This window comes from Brienomyrus brachyistius, chromosome 4 (genome assembly GCF_023856365.1).
Source record: "Brienomyrus brachyistius isolate T26 chromosome 4, BBRACH_0.4, whole genome shotgun sequence".
Lineage (NCBI taxonomy): Eukaryota > Metazoa > Chordata > Actinopteri > Osteoglossiformes > Mormyridae > Brienomyrus > Brienomyrus brachyistius.
Window position 1 is genome coordinate 2,100,789 of NC_064536.1, and position 22,322 is coordinate 2,123,110.

Below are 22,322 nucleotides of genomic sequence, written 5' to 3' on the forward strand. Positions count from 1 at the left end.
GGAGACTCAAATTATTTGAGCAATTTTTTTCCTGCAGTGTTGTTATAAATAAATCACTACTCGGTATAAAAATGCAAAGGTTGTTAAATGTTGAAGGATACCTCTTTTAAAAGTTTAAAAGTGATCCAAACCCGCAGGTGTTTCTTAAGATTTGCATTGCATTCGTGCTGCAATTGTCATGACCTGTGTGGTATAAAAATTTTCAATATAACACTTAGAATAAAAGTCTGGACCTCTCAGTTTGGTGGGTAAAGGGAATCTCTTATTCCAGCAATCCAGCAAAGCGCTCTCATCACACTCTGGCACTTGGTACCAAGTCACCCGGAGCTCACAGAGCAACCAGTTGATAAACCATAACTCCTAATTCCCAATAAGGACTTCTAAGTCCTGATTGGTCACAAAACACCAATGAACCAAGCAGCAAACGTATAACAAACACCATTCTCCTGCTCTATTGGTTCACCTTGGTAGCAAGGTAAAATCCACCCGTCTTGCTCAATTTACCGGAATCTGTCTCGGCTTCTAGACTCTACTTAACATATGTATATAGATGTTGATCATATGACGTTGAATCACTATTAATGTTTGGGTGTTCCATTGATTAATGATTAACACATTGACGTCCTTGTCATTGATTCACTGCAAATACATGGTTAACATGAATATGATTAACATGATTATTTATACTTTTGCACTCCCACGCAACATACTATATATTGTCTGCCACAACTATTTTATAAAGCTATAACTGGCTGTGCACCAGTTGGGGCAGCTTCGAATCTCCTCCTGCAGGTAGTTTCTCCCCCTCTTAAGTTCCGCTGTCTGCCTCTCCAAGGTCCGAGCTTTCCTCAGGGTCTGCGGAACTTACTGCAGGCAGCTAACACGAAGCGAGGTCACACAGTATTTAAAACAATCGCTTCTTGCCTAAGGCCTAAGACAGAACAGACCCAATATGCCAACCTCCCGGGCCTACCAATGTCCAATTTTACTACCACACCTGCACGTCCAGTCCTCGTGTGTGCCACGCCCCCTCATCGTCTGCATGTGCTTCCCCAATTGTGCCCAGCTGTTCCCTGTTATTCCGCCATGTCTTACGTATATCAGGATATGGAGGAGTACGTTGCCTCCTGCCCAGAGTTCGCCCAGTTGAAGGCCTCCCATCAAGCTCCCGCGGGTCTTTTACAGCCGATCCCGACTCGTTCGTGGCCCCACCTAGTCATGGATTTGATAACAGATCTACCGTGTTCCAAAGGTAACACCGGCATCCTCACCGGCGTAGGCCACTTTTCCAAAATGGGTCAATGGCTCTCCTCAAGCTCCCGACAGCAATGGAACTGGCCGATCATCTCCTTACCTGGAGGTTTCGGTACTACAGCCCTCCGGAGGATATCGTGTCTGACTGAGGACCTCAATTTGCATCCCAGGTTTTCCGTGCCTTCTGTGGTAAACTCAATATCGCTCTCAGCCTGACCTCACGATCCAATGGTTTGGCAGAATGCTGCCGCTCAGGCACCTCTGAGCAGACCTTATTATAACCTGTCATATTTTCTGTGTACTCCCTGACTTTTGGGATGGTTAAATCTATCTTTTGACCTCATGAAAATGTATTTGGATGCAGTGTGAACGTCGTTATGACACCAGAGAAGGTATAACGGGCTGAGCAGGAGAACCTCGGAATGGTACCAAAGCAGGAAGTGACACCAATGCCTGTATTAGAGATGCTGCCAATCAGCATCATCTGTGCGAGTCCAAACAATGACCCAGTTTGGGTTCTTTGTCCCAGTGCTCATGAAGGAGGCGGCAAGAAATCCCACCTACCCATTTTGGTCCTAGATAGTAATGGAGGAACAGTACCTGGAGAAAGAGGCACCATCTTGGTTAAGGATGTCTTTGATGGATTTTTGGTTAGTAAATTGTTGCACTATTTGCCTGCACAGTCTTTCACAAAGTGCTGAAGACCGCCTTGTCTTTGTTTCTTTAAGACCCAAACTCTCTATGCCCTTTTTATACCCAATCATGTTACTGACCTGTTGTTAACTAACCTAATTATTTGTGAGATGTTCTACCAAGTTTTTTTTTTTTTTTAACCATCGCACAACTTTTCCAGCTGTTTCTTACCCCGTCCCAATTTTTTTTAAACATGTTGTTGGCCTTAAATTCAAAGTGAGTGTCACGCCCTGCATCCTTCCCCCTCCTTCTCTCTCTGAGTGACGCCCTCGTGTGGATCACTCCAGGTGCCTCTCGTCTGCTCCCTCGTTAGTGGTGTATATAGTGCCTCCTCGTCCTGAGCTCCCCAGTCCAGTCATTAATGTTGCTGCATACATGTGCTCCCCAGTTTGCCCTACAACCTGGGTTCCATCCTGATTTGACCCCTCGTGGTCCATTTCCTTTTGCCATGCTTGTAGTTTCCTTTAATAAAGCCCCTTATGGTTTTCCCCACGCCTGCCTTTGCCTCCATCCTTGCCTTTGATGTGAAAATGAGAACAATAAAATTTCTCAGTTTGCTTTGCTGTCTTTGTACCATTTCAATTTCTAATAAACGGTTAAAATGATTCGCAAATCATTGCATTCTGTTTTAGATTTTTATACAGTGCACCAACTTTTTTGGAAACTAGGTTACAGAATGCACCAATATTTTACCCAGAATCCAACAGCGCTATGCAGCAGTGCTTGATAGTACTTAGTAATTAGGTAATTAGGTGAGTAACTTCGGTCGTGCAGAATGTATTGTAGTAAAAAGTTGTTTAGCTCAGAAATGTAGCAAAGTAAAGGCTGCAGTACAAACACACCTTAGTGTAGGTTACAGTAAACTCTGCTGACAGTTCAGGTGTGACCTCGCTAAAACAGACAGCACTTGGAGAGACCGACTGATCAGCTGAAGTCCGTCACTTGACAGAGGAGCAATGTCTGTCCTCAGATTTATCAGAGCAGCTCCAACTGGCTCTCTCTGCTCACAGAGACACTAACACATTAAGTCCTGTTCCAGCGTGTCGCTACCTCCTGCAGCTGCCTGTTCTGTAGCATTCCAAGCAGCCCCTGAACATGAACTAGCTTCTCCTTTGCAGATATGCATGATTTAAACAGTCCAACTATTTCTTTTTTTGCTTTTCCTGGATAAGAGTCAGGCCAGGAGTGTTGTCTTAGAAAAATAAAGAGTGGAATTAAATGATTGGTTGCCTGAATTTTAAATGAAATGAAATGTTATGTTTTATTTGTGCATGTGCGCTGGACTGGGGGGCGTAGCCCAACCCTGCACCCGCCTCTATCCAGCTGTGCTGCCCCCATCCAATAACCGCCACGGCTATTCCTGTTCCTGTGGGCACTTGGCCATACAATTCTTGCATGACGACTGAGTCCTTTTGCTGGAGTACATAGGAAGAAGTACTTTCCATAAGCTTGGAAACCAGCTTAAAAGGCAGCAGGGACAATTGAAAAAGTTTAAAGACAAAGCAGGTTTTTCTCATTTGTCGAAGGATAACAGGAAGTCGTTACAGGGCTGCCTCCATGTTCAGCTGGCTGCAGTGAGATTGTCAGATCGAGACCAGCCTGCACACTCATTTACATGTAAGTAATAGTTTTATTATCTTGCAAAAAGTCTGTAGGGTTTGCAAACTACCCCAGTGTTTTTGATGTAGCTAATTTTAAGCTTACAACGGAATAATATAGATTTGTTATATAAGATTTCTTGTGTGAGCGTGAGAGACTGAAAGCGAAAGGGTGTGAGAGCTGGCAACCCTGAGGTGATCAGATGTTTTTGGTCTTAGACAACATAGTAAATGTTGAAACGTAGAATCTTTTATGTTTTTGAAAAATTTGTAAGTGCAATATGTAAGCTCCGGCAGATATAGTTATGGCAGTATAGGTAGGAGGGAGAGTGCAGGCATGGGGAGTCCTTGAAATGTCAGCACTCCAATCCCACAAGGGGGGGTGAAGCTAGAGTGACAGACTGACAGTTCAGTTCATCCAAAGCCAGTGGCACCGATCCCCACCCAGCTCTACACCTCACACTGTAGGTCTAACTGGAAGTGAGCATCTAGCTATAGCTAGAACTAGAGTTCCCATGGGCTAGACTAAACAAGGGTGATTTTAGTCTAGATTACAATGTTGAGAGTGAGCCTGAATCTCGGACATCTGCCATATTCCACAGTTGAAGAGCTCTATAAGAGAAAGCTCTGCAGCCTGCCTTAGCTCTTTCTGCTCTACGTACTAATAGATATCCTGCTCCTTGAGGTCGAAGCAAGCGAGGAGGGTTGTAAGAGGCCAGTAGATCTGCGTGACGCCCTTTGCTGTGTAGCTCCAGGAACTGCCCACTGCCCTGTAGACCAGGGCGCTGGGTGAATGTCTGCATAGTGTGACATGCTACTGCCTTTGATTTAACATCATTTTTAGAATCCACACAATGGTGTAGAATAGGGTATTAGTATAAAAGCCCATATATAACAAACTGCTCTGGCTGCTGGCTGGAGCCACAGGAATGGATCTTGGTGGGATCTGCTCTTTTGTTTTGGTCAGTAGCTGATTCAGATGCTTTGGCCTTTCGAGGTGGGCTCCTGTGTGGCCCCCCCACCCACCCCCCGGAGCTCAATGGGTGGAGGTGCTGTAGATGGAATGACTCACACATGCACCCCTATTTAGTAACTCCAATTAGCCTCAACATGTTGTTGGACTTTGGGGGGAAACCAGAGTACCTGAAGGAAACCACGACGACATGGGGAAAACATGCTAACTCTGCACAGATGTAACCCAGGCGGAGACTTGAACCCAGGTCCTATAGGTGTGAGGCAACAGTGCTAACCACTGCACCACCATGCCACTGAACACATTGCTAATGAGAGCAATGAGCAGCTCCAACTGGCTCTCTCTGCTGACAGAGACACTAACACATTAAGTCCTGTTCCAGCGTGTCGCTACCTCCTGCAGCTGCCTGTTCTGTAGCATTCCAAGCAGCCCCTGGACATGAACTAGCTTCTCCTTTGCAGATATGCATGATTTAAACAGTCCAACTATTTCTTTTTTTGTGTGTGAGGCAACAGTGCTAACCACTGCACCACCATGCCACTGAACACATTGAAAAATTATAGCTTAATTTCCAAAGTAGCCTTTGAGTACTAAAGGAACATATACTGTAAGTACAAAGAATGTGAATACTGAAACTATCAGGTGCAAATAATTCAAAGAACCAGGCAATTTCAAACTCAGATAAAGGCAGGATCAAGGCATTCTGGGTAATGTAGTCTGGACTTAAGCACACGGTTGAATATGGCCCATGGGTATTAGTCCAAATCAGTGGACATCTCTGTCTGTGATTACAAACTGACCTGTTTGCTTTGGTTGAAAGATATTACAGCTGGTTAACTGACTTTTCAATAAAAAGCTAACATTATCCTTGGTTTTTATTACAGTCAGACTGCGATACAGAAGAACGAGTTTCTTTACAGCCATAATCATCTGAGCAATGGCTTATTATTCCGATGGAGAGGTTTGGCTAAAACGTTTTTTTGTAATATGCATGTTGTCTGTAAAAACTTGACAGTGAAAGGCAGGAGAGCTTAAGATGAGTAACTATTTTCAGCTGAAGGTTGCTGAGAATATCAGACAAAAAGCTCAATCTCTGCACCAAATGTTACAGACGTACTGTAACAGAATAACTTAGTCTAAAATATGTATAATTATACTTGATGGTGTCTTAACATGATGTTTTTAGTCTATTTTGTGTTTGACCCTATTGTCTTAATGTGCTCTATTGGGTCTTAAACAATTTTTATTTATTTATATTATTAATAAACACACACATGTGCTTCCTATAGTAATGAAAGAATCACAGCAGGTGTCTCCTGCAGACATATAAGACTGTGAGCAGGAAACCTGCCTTCTGTTAACGGAAAGGTCAGTGCATGTGTGGGAGTGACATGTACGGGTTTGTGAGTCTCATGGACTCATCTCCGACACTCTGCAGACCCAGACCTCACTCGCCGACCTCTTGCTGGGTTATCTGGAGGAGCTCACTGAAAAAGACCTGAAGAAGTTAAAATATAACTTGATTAACCTGGTGTATAAAAAGTATCAGCGTATTCCCAAGGGTCAGCTGGAGAATTTGGACAGAACAGACCTAGCCGACAAGATGAGAGATCACTACGGTGAAGCTGATGCTCTCAATGTCATGTTTCAAATCCTGAAGAAGATGAACCTGAATAATCTTGCTCAGAGAGTCAATGAAGACCTGAATAAGCGTAAGCACATTTTTAGCCTTTCTTGTTTTTCATATAAATTGTAACCTTTTTAAGCTCTTGAAAAGTTAACACCATGTACTGTAATATATAGGAAATGATGAACAGTTTGTTAGACACTGATGCTGAAGATAGAAATGAATTTGAAGTTTTTTCTTACTTCAGGTCCCCAAGCAGGAAGTGAGCGGGCAGACATACCAGAGGAGGGTAAGAGCTTTATGCTGTTCTGTACATGAATGTAAAAAATATGTATGATGTGAAAATTAAAGTTTCAATACAGAAATACAGGGATCCCCCGCCTATCGCGGAAGTTACGTTCCAGACCCATCAGCGATAGGTGAAAAACATATTTCCACGATATAGAAAGACCATATAAATAAATATTTTTTATAGTTTAAGACCTAAAATACCCCTCCCACATGCTTTAAACACGTGTAAATTTATCAAAACAGACTTTGTAAACACATATGACATGTGGACGCCGGGCTAAGGATATGAGTAACATAATAATGATAATAATAATAATAATAAATAATATGTAATGTGTGTGTGTGTGTATATATATGTGTATATATATATATATATATATATATATATCACAGAGTAGTTATTTTGGCTTTTTATCATCTTAGAGATATTTCAGAAGTAAAATTTTTATCACCTCCAACTCTCGAGAAAATAATTAATTCCCTGATTTCGACCCACTTATAGTATTATAACTCTCTGTATTCGGGAATTAGTAAGTCATCACTGTCTCAGCTACAACTAATTCAGAAGGCTGCAGCTAAACGACTGACTAAGACAGAAAACGGGATCACATAATACCTACACTGGGCTCACTGCACTGGCTCCCAGTCCAGTATAGGATCCAGTTCAAAGTTTTGCTGATTGTCTTTAAGGCTTTGAACAGTCTATGTCCCTCCTATGTTACTGATGTACTTGCCCACCATTGTGGGCCTAAACAGCTAAGGTCATCAGACACACTTTTACTTACTGTGCCATGAGCCCGGCGATAGTGAAAATGTGCTTTTCTGGTGTGTGAACCTAATCTCTGAAACACGCTTCCACTGGGCATTAGGTCCTCCCTGTCAGTCCCTCTTTATAAACCACGATTGAAATCAAATGATTATCTTTATAGACGGGATTTTAGTTCTGACTGTTGACAGCTATTTTATCATTTTAGCACTCATTGGTTGTACTATATTTTTGGTTGTACTATATAATTTATGGGGTCGTCTTATTTTTGTTTCATTAGGGATAATTTTGCGTAGCACTTTGGGAAAGTTGTTACAATGTGCTTTAGAAATAAAACAGGCATCCCACCTCTCTCAGACGTTCCGGGAGCCTCCGGCAAATTGACAGCAGCTCCCTGACACCTACAAATAAAATCATGGGTAATGTCTGGGAAATCAGACGTTCTGCTGTTCTGTAGTTGGATCAGAAATTTACAATCAGCCGGCAAGAAGATTTACTGCCGCAACTTCACCTCAAATTTTACTTCCATTACATTACATTACATTATATTACGTTACATTGCATTACATTACATTACATTACAATACATTGCATTATGTTACATTACATTACATTACATTACGTTACATTACGTTACATTACATTGCATTACGTTACATTACATTGCATTACGTTACATTACAATAATTTACCTTTACTGTTGCTGTAACAACATTCCCACGATGTCCCAATTTTAATGTGGTCGAGAAAGGATTTTGCTATCCCAAAACTCGTATAATATACAGAAAATGTTTGATCTCACTTAAGAGCTCCTCAATGGTAGGCCTTCACAGACCTTTTCCTAACAAATTATAATAATCACTAATTGATATAATCAATCACTAATCACATTTTGAGCAAATGATTCACTTGACTTTAGTAACAGTGGGTTTATCCCTCAAGTTGCATACTTTCAATGCCAATTACAAGACAATCACACCATATTTACCAGTAATTTGTTCTGGTTTTCATATTCACAGTGGCAGTGCCAATTGCAAATAGTCTCAGTCCATCATTGGCCTATTAACTGTTTTATCATTGATATTTTTTTTTCCAGCTCCTCGTCCAGTGGTCCCTAATCAGATAGATGTGCTGTTTGTAGACCAACACAGGACAGCCCTCATCCAGAGAGTGACACTGATTGACCCCATACTGGACGACCTCCATGGGCAGATCAGCGGGGAAAAGTACAACAACATACGTGCTGGCAGTACCAGCCAGGACAGGATGAGGAGGCTGTATGAGGCGTTAAACACTGTTAGGCTGAAAGAGCTTTTCTTTGACTCCCTGAAGAAGAATGAACCACACCTTGTCTTAGACTTGGAAATGAATTGACTGGATTTCAGATATTAAAAGGTCTTTATTAGCTAAAATGTTGTTTCGGTGCCTTTGAATGTATGCAGCATGTAGGCAAGCAATTTGGCAGCGCCCCCTACTGATTTTATTGTTCAAAGAAGAAGAAAATTTCTCAGTTTGCTATGCTGTTTTTGTACTATTTTCATTTAAAATAAATGGTTAAAATGATTTTTACACAGTGCGCCAACTTTTTTGGAAACTGGCTTACAGATGGAGCCACAATGCCACAATATTTTACCCAGAATCCAACAGCGCTATGCAGCAGTGCTTGATAGTACTTAGTAATTAGGTAATTAGGTGAGTAACTTCGGTCGTGCAGAATGTATTGTAGTAAAAAGTTATTTAGCTCAGAAATGTAGTAAAGTAAAAGCTGCAGTACAAACACACCTTAGTGTAGGTTACAGTAAACTCTGCTGACAGTTCAGGTGTGACCTCGATAAAACAGACAGCACGTGGAGAGACCGACTGATCATCTGAAGTCCGTCACTTGACAGAGGAGCAATGTCTGTCCTCAGATTTATCAGAGAAGCTCCAACTGGCTCTCTCTCCTCACAGAGACACTAACACATAAAGTCCTGTTCCAGTGTGTCGGTACCTCCTGCAGCTGCCTGTTCTGTAGCATTCCAAGCAGCCCCTGGACATGAACTAGCTTCTCCTTTGCAGATATGCATGATTTAAACAGTCCAACTATTTCTTTTTTTTGCTTTTCCTGGATAAGAGTCAGGCCAGGAGTGTTGTCTTAGAAAAATAAAGAGTGGAATTAAATGATTGGTTCCCTGAATTTTAAATGAAATGAAATGTTATGTTTTATTTGAGCATGAGTGCTGGACTGGGGGGCGTAGCCCAACCCTGCACCCGCCTCCATCCGGCCGTGCTGCCCCCTCCCAATAACCACCACTTCTTTTCCTGTTCCTGTGGGTGCTTGGATGCACAATTCTTGTATGACGACTGAGTCCTTTTGCTGGAGTACATAGGAAGAGGAATTTTCCATAAGCTTGGAAACCAGCTTAAAAGGCAGCAGGGACAATTGAAAAAGTTTTGATATTTGAAGACAAAGCAGGTTTTTCTCGTTTGTCGAAGGATAACAGGAAGTCGTTACAGGGCTGCCTCCATGTTCAGCTGGCGGGAGTGAGATTGTCAGATCAAGACAAGCCTGCAAGTAAGTGATAGTTTTATTATCTTGCAAAAGGTCTGTAGGGTTTGCAAACTCTATAAGAGAAAGCTCTGCAGCCTGCCGTAGCTCTTTCTGCTCTACGTACTAATAGATATCCTGCTCCTTGAGGTTGAAGCAAGCGAGGAAGGTTGTAAGAGACCAGTAGATCTGCGGGACGCCCTTTGCTGTGTAGCTCCAGGAACTGCCCACTGCCCTGTAGACCAGGGCACTGGGTGTATGTCTGCATAGTGTGACATGCTATGGACAATTTAGCAACTCCAATTAGCCTCAGCATGTTTTTGGACTGTGGGGGGAAACCAGAGTACCCGGAGGAAACCCCACGATGACATGGGGAGAACATGCAAACTCCTCACACATGTAACCCAGGCGGAGACTCGAACCCGGGTCCCAGAGGTGTGAGGCAACAGTGCTAACCACTGCACCACCTTTGTCCGTATATTTGATGTTAAAAAGCGTTTCATTATCATGATATTACAGTGATCTCTGTTAAAACTGCTGCATTTTTTTGGGATGCAGCAGTTACATTCTGTTAATTTACAAGCTTTAACTGGTATTTTTATCGTGGAATTTCTTAAATCCCAAATACTTTTTAGTATTCTTCCAGTGATGATCTGTTTTTTTACCAGCTTAAATCTGAATATTAACAATGTTTTGTGGCACAAAGAAGAACTTTTTTTCAAAAAATACAAAGTTTTAATGTTGTTTTACAGGAATTATTTGTATTCACAGTACTGGAAAAAAATGTTACTGTTAATGTTACTTAACATTTTTTTACTGTTATAAATTTACAGCGATTCAATGTTTTATTACATTTTTTTCTTGCACCCCTGCTGCCAGAATTTCTCTTTTTACAATTTTTTTTTTTTTTTTTATACAGTGCAGGATGGGGGGCCAGCCCATCGCAGGGCACACTCACACACCATTCACTCACACATGCACTCCTATTTAGTAACTCCAATTAGCCTCAGCATGTCGTTGGACCGTGGGGCGAAACTATATGGGGAGAACATGCAAACTCCGCACACGTGTGACCCTGTGAGTACTGATCTACTTCAACCACTGAATACATTGATAGAAAAATTATAGCTTAATTTCCAAAGTACGCATTGAGTACTAAAGGAACATGTACTGTAAGTACAAAGAAGGTGAATACTGAAACTATCAGGTGCAAATAATTCAAAGAACCAGGCAATTTCAAACTCAGATGAAGGCATTCTGGGTAATGTAGTCTGGATTTAAGCACAAGGTTCAATATGGTCCATGGGTATTAGTCCAAATCAGTGGACATCTCTGTCTGTGATTATAAACTGACCTGTTTGCTTTGGTTGAAAGATAATACAGCTGGTTAACTGACTTTTGAATAAAAAGCTAACATTATCCTTGTTTTTTAATACAGAGTCAGACTGTGATACAGAAGAACGGGTTTCTTTACAGCCATAATCATCTGAGCGATGGCTTATCATTCCCGTGGAGAGGTTTGGCTATAATGTTTTTTTTTGTAATATGCATGTTGTCTGTAAAAACTTGACAGTGAAAGGCAGGAGAGCTTAAGATGAGTGAGTATTTTCAGCTGAAGGTTGATTTAATAGCTCAGTCTCCGCAGTGCTCTTCCTCAGGCTACTTCCTTACCATACCGCACTGCACCAAATGTTACAGACTCACTGTAGCAAAACAGAATAACTTAGCAAACAAAAAGCTCAATTTTTGCAGTGTTCATAAGACCTCAGGCTACTTCCGTACCATACTGCACTGCACCAAATGTTAGACATACTGTAACAGAACAGAATAACTTAGCAGACAAAAAGCTCACTCTCTGCAGTGCTCTTCCTCAGGCTACTTCCTTACCATACTGCACTGCACCAAATGTTACAGACGTACTGTAACTGAACAGAATAACTTAGCAGACAAAAAGCTCACTCTCCGCAGTGTTCTTCCTCAGGCTACTTCCTTACCATACCTCACTGCACCAAATGTTACAAACATACTGTAACAGAACAGAATAACTTAGCAGACAAAAAGCTGACTCTTCACAGTGGTCTTCCTCAGACTATTTCCTTACCATACTGCACTGCACCAAATGTTAGACATACTGTAACAAAACAGAGTAACTTAGCAGACATAAAGCTCACTCTCTGCAGTGCTCTTCCTCAGGATACTTCCTTATCATACCGCACTGCACCTAATGTTACAGATGTACTGTAACAGAGCAGAATAACTTAGCAGAGCAAAAGCTCACTCTGCCATCCTCTTTTCAGGCTACTTCCTTACCATACTGCACTGCACCTAATGTTAGACGTACTGTAACAGAATAACTTAATCTAAAATATGTATAATTATACTGGATGGTATCTTAACATGATGTTTTTAGTCTATTTTGTGTTTGACCCTATTGTCTTAATGTGCTCTATTGAGTCTTGAACTATTTTCATTTATTTATATTATATTTATATTGGATGGGTCTCTGTTTTTAAAGGGACTTAAACATCAATAGAAAATAAACACACACATGTACTTCCTATAGTAATGAAAGAATCACAGCAGGTGTCTCCTGCAGACATATAGGACTGTGAGCAGGAAACCTGCCTTCTGTTAACGGAAAGGTCAGTGCATGTGTGGGAGTGACATGTATGGGTTTGTGAGTCTCATCTCCGACATTCTGCAGACCCAGACCTCGCTCGCCGACCTCTTGTTGGATTATCTGGAGGAGATCAGTGATGAAGAGCTGAAGAGGTTTAAATGGAAACTGAGTAACACAAAATATAAAGAGTTAAAGCCCCTTCCCAGGGGTCAGGTGATGGGCTTGGATAGAACAGACCTCGCCGACAAGATGATAAGTTGCTACAGTAAAGTTGATGCTCTCAATGTCATGCTTGAAATCCTGAAGAAGATGAACCTGAATGATCTTGCTCAGAGACTGGATGAAGACCTACAGAAGGGTAAGCATAGTTTTAGCCTTTCTTGTTTTTTATGTAAATTGTAAGCTTTTTAAGCTCTTGAAATTTTAACATATTGTATAGCATTATATGGGAAATAACGAACAGTTTGTTAGACACTGATTTTAAAATTCTTTTTTATTACAGGTACCCAAGCAGAAAGTCAGCAGAGTGCCATACCAGCGGAGGGTAAGAGCTTTATGCTGTACATGCATGTGGTGTTTCGGTAAAATATGTATGATGTGAAATTTACAGTTTCAATTCACACTGAAATACAGGGATCCCCCGCCTATCGCGGAAGTTACATTCCAGACCCATCAGAGATAGGTGAAAATCCACGATATAGAAAGACCATATAAATAAATATTTTTTATAGTTTAAGCCCTAAAATTCCCCTCCCACATGCTTTAAACACATGTAAACTTATTAAAACACACTTTGTAAGCACATAGGATATGTGGATGTTGGGCTAAGGATATGAGTAACACAATATTGATAATAATAATATGTAATGTTAGTGAATAAAAACACACATTGCAGAGAACTGTGATGCTTTGGGGGGAAATCCATGATATAGCGAGGGTGCGATAGCTGAACCTGGCAAATTGACAAAAGTCCTCTGACACCGACAAATAAAATCATGGGTAATGTCTGGGAAATCAGACGTCCTGCTGTTCTGTAGTTAGATCAGCAATTTACAATCAGCCGGCAAGAAGATTTACTGCCGCAACCTCACCTCAAAATTTACCTCCATTCTGGAGCCCTGGTCAGCAATATACATACAATATTACCGTAATACCAGCCAAGCACCGATCAGCAATATACATACGATATTACCGTAATACCAGCCAAGCGCCGGTCAGCAATATACATACGGTATTACCGTAATACCAGCCAAGCGCCTGTCAGCAATATACATACGGTATTACCGTAATACCAGCCAAGCACCGATCAGCAATATACATACGATATTACCGTAATACCAGCCAAGCGCCGGTCAGCAATATACATACGGTATTACCGTAATACCAGCCAAGCGCCGGTCAGCAATATACATACGGTATTACCGTAATACCAGCCAAACGCCGGTCAGCAATATACATACGGTATTACCGTAATACCAGCCAAGCACTGGTCAGCAATATACATACGATATTACCGTAATACCAGCCAAGCACTGGTCAGCAATATACATACGGTATTACCGTAATACCAGCCAAGCACCGGTCAGCAATATACATACAGTGTTACCGTAATACCAGCCAAGCACTGGTCAGCACCCCCACCCTCCTGGATGCCCCTCATCTGCCTTCCTGAAATCAATATCCCTGAGGTGGGATGTCTGTGAAAATTTGCATTACTTTGCATTACATTACATTAATTTACCTTTTCTGTTGCTGTAACAACATTCCCACGATGTCCCAATACATTTTAATGTGGTCGAGAAAGGATTTTGCTGTCACAAAACTCGTATAATATACAGAAAATATTGAATTTCACTTAACAGCTCCTCAATGGTAGGCCTTCACAGGCCTTTTCCTAATAAATTATAATCATTACTAATCACTGATCACTAATTTTGAGCAAATGATTCACTTGACTTTAGAAACAGTGGGTTTATCCCTCAAGTTGCATACTTTCAATGCCAATTACAAGACAATCACACCATATTTACCAGTAATTTGTTCTGGTTTTCATATTCACAGTGGCAGTGCCAATTGCAAATAGTCTCAGTCCATCATTGGCCTATTAACTGTTTTATCAATGATTTTTTTTTCCAGCTCCTCGTCCAGTGGTCCCTAATCAGATAGATGTGCTGTTTGTAGACCGACACAGGACAGCCCTCATCCAGAGAGTGTCACTGATTGACCCCATACTGGACGACCTCCATGGGAACATCGGCGGGGAAAAGTACAATAACATACGTGCTGGCAGTACCAGCCAGGACAGGATGAGGAGGCTGTATGAGGCGTTAAACACTGATAGTCTGAAAGAGCTTTTTTTTGCCTCCCTGAATAAGAAGGAACCACACCTTGTCTCAGAATTGAAAAGATCTTAATTGGACCAGTATGCAAAACTCCATTCCCCATTCCAATTCTCCCAGCTTACAGGGTGTTCCTCAGGCAGTGCCCTGTGAAACTGGCTCATTCGCTCTGCTCTAAACTCTTATTGGCCCTTGGTTGTACACAAATAACACAGCAAATACATTTCCATTGGTTTAATAAAAAATAAAAAACACAGGAACTGACTTGAGTATTTTAACACTGGTCAGTCACAAATGTCTTCCAAACTGTCACTGCAGGATGTCACTGAACATTTTTCTCTTCTTCCTTTGATCGGTCTGTATCTCCTGCCATTGAGCTCTTCTCTTCACAAAGTGAGTCAGGGCAAATTTTGCCCAGACATGACGGGCAAACTGATCTGATCTCAGCACAGACTCACTGGACCCTGAAAGGGAGACAAGGAGACGTTTGTTGCAGTGGGAAGCGGTTTTAACTGCTTTTTTGGAGTTCCATCAAAACATCGAACAAGACTGTTGCCACCCTCAGATGTCTATGATAAATCCTTGCTTTCGAAGAACAGATAATTAAGAAGTTTTAATCTCCATACCAAATCAGGCTAACTACTGCTTACGATAAACAGTGCCTGGACGACTCCCCTAATGTCCCGTGACGGGATATACTGTCTTACCCAGCTCCTTTGCAATGTCCTGCCTCTGACTCACGGTGGCGCTGTTCCAGACAGCCTCCAGGACACGACTTCCATACCGGGAGCAGGACAGCTTGACAAATTCACCCTGAAGCCAAAGCTAGGAAATTAGAGATTAAACATTCACTAGATATAGCCCCCCCCTTCCGTGTGACTGGATTTCAGATGGTGTTTACTAGCTGAAATGTCGTTTAATTTTAATTAGGCATATCTCATTTATGTCATATACAATTTTACTTGTATATGTCTGTCTTGATTAAATATATGAGGCATCAATTTTATTGGAATTTTTATGCAATAAAAATGAAAGCATTACAATTCATGATCTGCAGATGAACCATTTTTAAGACAAAACCGGCACCAATCAGCCTGTCACAGAAAGGCCGTCTGTCCCGAAGGTCCGTACCTGTGGTATGTGAGTGTTATACGCTGAGAGGGTGAATCTGTCTTACTGTCCTGTGTTTCTTTTGCATACTTTTTGTATAATGAGGTTCACAGGTGCTGGAAAAATGCTACAATGCTCCTTCTCCTCGGCCCCTTTCTCTGACGTCGTTTCTCCGTGATCAGTTGCTTCCACACGACTCTTAATACCTCCCCCCACACCTGCCCTGCCCCTTGATCTCTCACCTCCAGCCTCCTCAGTATTTTGCCCCTCCCCTTGTCGCTCGCTGATGTCATAATGGCCTGTAGCACGTGGCTACCGGATTGGTCAGTTCCCAAGGTCACAAGGTCGGAGGGTGTAAGAGCGCGCAGGCTGTTTAGGAGGAGGCTGTGATCCTTGAACTTTAATAGTGCCTGGACAAGGCGGGAGCCATGATAGCAGATTCCAGACAGGGGGCGCTGGTGAGAATAAAAGGGGGGTGGTCATTTTCCTTAAAGACATTCAGTACAACAGCTTTACGTAACCAAACATCATTGTGCATCTCTACACAATAATGAAAGAGTAAAAAATAGTCAATATCACACTGCAGACTAAGGATTTTCTGTTACTCCAGCAGATCTCTTAACACTGTTGTCTTCTTTGCCCTGAAGCCAGTTTCAGCCCTGATGTTTGGCTCTGATTCTCCTCCACAAACTCCAAACTCTCACAGAAATGTCAACACAGCAAAACATCAAATGTAGGACGAGGGAATTGATTCAAATTAGACTAACAGAGCTTCCAAATAACACTGAATCAGGAAACACATTTTTTTTTCATATGTCCCAAAATGCATACTTGAGATTCTCCGAGTAGAAAAATCCAAGAAGTTTTCAAGCAGCATTTCAAATAAATCCAAGCAAATGCAGCTTTTTACATTTTCACAGAGGCGCAGGTTTCCTACATAAACGGCCAACAAATGCAAAGTAAATTAAACAGAAATGAAAAATGCTGTACATCTGCTACACTAAGTTTAAGATAGGCAGAAGCTGTTACTCTGTACAGTGCTGACCTGTGTCTCTGTGGCTCCCTCTGCTGTCTGCCCAGTGTAGTACACGTCATGTGTCAGCAGGGACAGGAGGAGCGGGAGGCAGGTCAGCTGTCGAGATGGGGGTTCGGCACAGTGGAAACCCTGGTAAAACACAGCAGCAAAAAATTGCAGCAAAAGTTAGCGTGCCTTCTGGGAGTTTCTGCTGTCCTGTTTGATGTTCTCATGTGAAGCAAACTCCACTAAATTTAAGTGACACGACTACATTTGAAATTCCACCCCAGGTGTGTGTGGGGTTCACCCATGATAAATTTTTCTGAACAAAAATACTGCAGAATACCACAAATATTACTGTAATTCTGCCCAAGCCTATACTACACACTCCCTCGCCTATCCAAAAACATCCTTATTAAAAGCCCAACTTTAATTAAATTCACTCAGAATAATTTTGCCCACAATAAATTTCGTTCACGAGGTACTGGACTGCTACCGATAAAATCTGTTGAGAGGGGGGAATTTGTGATTTAAAAAAAAAAAAAAAAATATATATATATATATATATATATATATATATATATATATATATAAAAACTTTACTTTTGAATATTCAGAACATTAAATCGTGGGCCACAATTCAAAAACCACTGATTTGTACAGCGATCGTGGAAAATTAGCAAAAAGTTTCACAGAATACCGTGTTGACAGGATGATTGCTGCAGCCTCCCTTTCTGCACTCGGCTGCCACCTAACGCTTCACCCATAGTATCAGCAAAGTTTGGAAAAGATCTGACCCATGTTTTGAGTGACCATGCTAACGACATCAAGTGTCTGAAGCTGCCCTATTCTTAGCTATAACTACAGAGCTCTGCTTATATTCTGGTGTGATTTCTCTCAAAATGAAATCAGGTATAGACCTTCATCCATGTGCTTTTGTGACGCAATAATAAGATCCATCAAACGCTTTTTGACTTCACATTCACTGTTGCCCCGGTCACCCATCCCTTTGCTATCACTACACAGCGCTACTTCAGTTTTGGTGTTATCAGTCTCAAATTTTGATAAGTTCCAGTTTGTTACGAAGAGAATCTGTCCGGAAAGTTTGAGAAAGATACTGTTTGAGGTAGTACATCAATGCAAAGGTGTCTGCGATTGCAACGGCAGACCAGTCCAAAATCCATATGTACTCCTCATCTTGAGACTAAGCTATAATGTGATGACCGGGGTCAGTAGGATCGCAAAGCGCACCGAGTCAGCCTCACCAGTAGGAGGCAGCGCATCATCTCCCCTTGTCTCTCCTCCCTTTGTGCACAGCTCTCTGCCAGCTGGACAATCACACCCATGTGACCAACAGCCAAGATGGCCTCCAGGCCCTCTTTGAGTTCATCGAACACCTTCAGGAACTGCAAAGAAGCAAGATTTGCAAGTGAGCAGGCCTGAATTTTAGATTTTTTTGCTCTCAAATGGCAAAAATTTAAGGAAATTCAGGCTTTAAAAGGGAGTGAATAACCACACAGCCATCACACTGTCACCGCTCTCCTGAGGAAAGATACGACAACATACCAGTTTGTAACTGGCAGCAGTGGCTATCAGTCTCTGCACTGGAAAGTTGGCAATCGGGTGCAGTGCCAAGTCGACCAGCTGGCCCTGGAGGTGATCTTCATACAGGCTGCGGAGCACGGCCTTGTGCGACAGCAGGAGCACCGTCTCGAGGAGCCGGCTGGAGGCCTGGTCTTTCAGGAACACCAGGAGCGGACTGGGATGGAGAGCAGCGTGAATCAGTCACCATTAGATCACGGTCTAGTTTTGTAAATCAGTGGTTCTCAACTGGTTTAGCCTGAGGACCCACTTTATTCTGCAATCATTAAGTCAGAACCTTAAGTTTTTATTTACTTTTGTTTGTTTGTTTTTTATTTGTTTCACCAAAAATGCAGGGGCTGTGCTGACAGCAGGACAAAGAAACCTTTTCCTGGACGGCACAGTGATACTGTGGCCTCACACCTCGGGGACCCGGGTTCGAGGCTCTGTGTGTGGGGTTACTGAGGTTCACTGGAGTCACCAAATTGCCCAGTGGTGTGTGAGTGAATGATGTGAGACACTCCAGACCAGCCCACCTCCCTGAATAAGACAAGCGGCTACAGAACATGGATGAATAGGTGAACATTGCCCATAATTTGTGACCACAAAAGTCTGAGATTGAAAAAAAAATTAGATTTTTTTTTTTTTTTGCAATCACAACATCTGTGACCCAATAAAAACCATCTCATGATCCATCAGTTGAAAACCACTGTTGTACATCACCCAACTTCAGAAACTCAAGTTCAGAAAATGACCAACTTAATCATTTTAAACGAGAGACCAGCCTCCAGAAACAGACCGTTTAGCTGGACACACGTTTAGCGGCATCATCATCATCATCATCATACCACGTTTTGAATAATCGTCAACATCACAGCACAAACTTAGCTGACATTACCTGACTCCAGGAGCTGAGTTGAGGGATGCCAAGTATCCCACAATGCCTTTCAGGAGGCTCTTACACAGCTTGGGCCTTTTCCTGTGACACACTGTGAGCATCGTCTGGAGCATCGCGCTGGCCCCAGCGTCCGATACACAAACTATACAGGGAGCGGAAGGGGAGGAGGGAAAAGTGTGTGGTGGGGTGGGGGGGGGGGGGAGGGGGACCACCCAGGGAGGAAAAAAGAACAGGTTGGGAAGGAGAGGAAGATAACCACATCACTCAAACAACCAATGCCATTCAGGCTGAAGGTGTACAATTCGTATGATTGGTAATACAATCCAGTAGAGGGAGCTGTGGTCTACTTCAATTACCAGTAACAACAAACCGCAATGCACTTAGAGAACGTGGAGTAAGATATCACAGTGCTAGATGTCCTGGACCACACATTACTGAAGATTCTGGACCACAAACTCAAAGACCACAAACTGCGCAAGATCACGGACCGCAAACCGCAAAAGATGGTGGACAACACAGATTTATAATGGTGTATCATGCTGTAGGCCATTCTGCCAGAGGCAGTGCAAACTACTGAGGAACAAGGACGACATCTCTGAAAATGGCGAACGTGCATCGGGGAGGGGGTATATGAGAGAAACAGGAACACTGACCCTGGACATTCTCCATGAGAGCGAGTGACAGGCGTTTCAGGGCACCTGCAAAGGATGGCGGGACCTCGAAATCTGTCAGAGGGGGGTTGACATTTTGACCTTTACCCCCTAGAACAAAAAAACTGGGTTAGAAGAATGGCAGGAGCTCACCTCCACCTGGGGGGGCATTTCTCATGTTGAGGTGCGCGTGCGTATGCACATGCATGTCTGTGTGCACATGCATGTCTGTGTGCACGTGCACACGTGTGAGGCTGCCTGAGAGTGTGTGGGAGTGAGTATTGGGGCACCTGAGCGCTTGTCCGAGTGGGCGGGGCCGAGGCAGCCCCCCAGCACGTGCGTGAGCGTCCGTGCCACGTGGGATCCGTGCGTGTGCCTCATGAATGCCGTCACCTCTTCGGTCACCGAGTGGCACAAAGATAGGACCTGGGCCTCCAGTATCCCAGAACACCCTGCTTCAACATCATCCTTAGTATCAGATGTCTCTTGTCCCTCTGTACCTGAATGCTCTAGGAGGAGAAAACAGCAGAAAACAATGAGAATATCACAGCAGGCAGTGATGTTTCAGCGTTTTCACTCGTTCACTCCTCCTGACAGCATGATTATTTGTTTCCATACAGATGCGGATTCGAACGTACAATCTTTCAATTACAAGTGCGCTTCCATAACCATTAAGCCACCACAACCATGGCACATAAGGAATCATGACAGGATTTTCAATTTGAGTTTCTTGGACAATTTTCTGCTCTGCCACCCCTATGACCTTTGACCCGGATCTTAGGAGCGTCTACGTCCTCGTTCCCACCTCTGTTACTAAACGCGTCTCTCACCTGTCCACCTGGGCACCTGGCGCAGGGCGCTCTCCATCACATGACCCCCGCACCGGTCACATGACACGGCCCTGAAGTCCGCCCCAGCCGCTCCTCCAAGCTCAGCCAACACCTCCCCGACCTGAGTGGAAGTAGCCAATGGGAGCAGGCGCTGGAGGGTCACGCTTCCTGTCACGTCGAGGGCCACCAGGGCGGCTCGCCCCTTCACCTCTGACAGCACATTCGCCACAAACAAAGCTGGAGAAAGAAATCCAGGAAGAGAGTCACAGCACTGTGCATGAAAGACCGAAAACCCAACAGCAGCAACTAAATTGTCTATAAGCCTGAATTTGTCTTTTCTCATTCTTAGAAATGTAAAGATGGAAATGGGCACAGTCTGCATTTTCCCTTCCATTTTCGTTTTCAGTTTTCCTTTCGTTCCTTATGCTTGTTATCACTGCTTCTTTTCTCACTGTAAAGACCAATTTTTCCTTCAATTCATGCCATTGCGGTTGAGTAACTGCATTGTCACTGTTTGCTGTTTCTTGCCCAGAGCTTCATAGCCTTACCTTTCTCCTCTTCCTCGGCGAATCCTTCGCTCAGCCTCTCGCTCACCCTGCGAAAGTAGCCCACACTCAAGGCGTCCAGATGTTTCTTCACACCTCCTTGACCACCTTCTCGCCCCTTACACCCCTTCCCTCCATCTCTAGGACGCTTCCTCTTCTTTTCGCCCTCCGTCAGTCGCCTCTGCTGCTCTTTCCCTTCCATGCTTTCCATCAGCTGTGTTCGGTCGCTATCTTCTTGGCTTCCTCCCTTTTGTCGTGCCTTACGTTCCTGTCAGCTCCTCGGCATGATGTCCATCCTGCTTCTGAACTCCTTTTCACTGTATTTAAAGGGATTTAGTTCTGAGGATTAAAAAAGTAGTTTCTTAGATAATGAAGATATTTTATTAGCATCAATTCCAATATTTTAAGAAACACAGTCATACATTATAGCAAAAACTAGCTTCTTTGTTTTTATAATCTGTTTGTCTATAACTCGCTTATATTGAGGCCTTATATTTAAAAATATGTAGGTCTCTATAAACCGACAACTTGTAGATCTGCGTTCTTACAAGTAATTTACGATTGTGATATACAGAATAAAGTATGAAGGATAAAAGTCTATGTCGAACATACAACGCATCGTGTTTTGTGTTGCTTAGCACACGTTAGTTGTATTATTATAAACATGACATTAAGACAACCTTGTTATTTAAAAATTGAAGTATTATGTGAATAACTATACGTTTCGATTACCATCACATGTTTTATATGCACTCCAAATTCAGTGTACATCATATAATGCAGTAACTCATAACAACCATCAAACAGAACTAATTATACAGTTTAATCAAACACACGCGCAAACTGACTCCACACTCACGTTGCTTCTTTTCAGACGCATGACGATGACGAAATCCACGACTGACCGGCGCATAACATAATCGTCACACACTGATTTCGAAGGGTTGTCGATGGTATTGAAAGTCAGTACTTTCCACTTCTGCGCTTTACAATATTAAAATATTA

At 42.7% G+C, this 22,322-nt stretch overlaps 3 protein-coding genes across 9 annotated transcripts; 2 read left to right on the forward strand and 1 right to left on the reverse strand.

Moving 5' to 3' along the window:
- The first annotated feature begins 2,933 nt into the window (after window positions 1–2,933).
- LOC125740517 (apoptosis-associated speck-like protein containing a CARD) lies at window positions 2,934–8,765 on the forward strand. The gene is made up of 5 exons (XM_049011772.1): window positions 2,934–3,564; window positions 5,403–5,479; window positions 5,957–6,230; window positions 6,393–6,434; window positions 8,299–8,765. The coding sequence occupies exons 2-5, from the start codon at window positions 5,456–5,458 to the stop codon at window positions 8,574–8,576; spliced, it is 618 nt and encodes a 205-aa protein (XP_048867729.1). The 5' UTR covers window positions 2,934–3,564; window positions 5,403–5,455; the 3' UTR covers window positions 8,577–8,765.
- Window positions 8,766–8,914: 149 nt separating this feature from the next.
- LOC125740519 (apoptosis-associated speck-like protein containing a CARD) lies at window positions 8,915–15,735 on the forward strand. Of its 2 annotated transcripts, none has more exons than XM_049011773.1 (5): window positions 8,915–9,756; window positions 11,168–11,246; window positions 12,434–12,707; window positions 12,852–12,893; window positions 14,486–15,735. In XM_049011773.1, exons 2-5 carry the CDS (start codon window positions 11,223–11,225, stop codon window positions 14,761–14,763), a joined length of 618 nt encoding a protein of 205 aa, XP_048867730.1. In that variant the 5' UTR covers window positions 8,915–9,756; window positions 11,168–11,222; the 3' UTR covers window positions 14,764–15,735. The 2 variants fall into 2 exon arrangements, with proteins under 2 accessions (XP_048867730.1, XP_048867731.1); XM_049011774.1 differs by lacking the exon at window positions 8,915–9,756 and adding an exon at window positions 10,588–10,806.
- LOC125740459 (nucleolar protein 9) lies at window positions 14,908–22,322 on the reverse strand. 6 transcript variants are annotated; one of them, XM_049011638.1, is made up of 12 exons: window positions 22,177–22,322; window positions 21,321–21,656; window positions 20,773–21,009; window positions 20,233–20,451; window positions 19,946–20,053; window positions 19,293–19,434; window positions 18,380–18,572; window positions 18,079–18,219; window positions 16,844–16,963; window positions 16,041–16,253; window positions 15,396–15,501; window positions 14,908–15,152 (listed from the first exon to the last, which is right to left on the reverse strand). In XM_049011638.1, the coding sequence occupies exons 2-12, from the start codon at window positions 21,526–21,528 to the stop codon at window positions 14,998–15,000; spliced, it is 1,842 nt and encodes a 613-aa protein (XP_048867595.1). In that variant the 5' UTR covers window positions 21,529–21,656; window positions 22,177–22,322; the 3' UTR covers window positions 14,908–14,997. The 6 variants fall into 6 exon arrangements, with proteins under 6 accessions (XP_048867595.1, XP_048867597.1, XP_048867598.1 ...); XM_049011640.1 differs by having other exon boundaries at window positions 21,321–21,634; window positions 22,177–22,311; XM_049011641.1 differs by having other exon boundaries at window positions 21,321–21,634; window positions 22,050–22,177.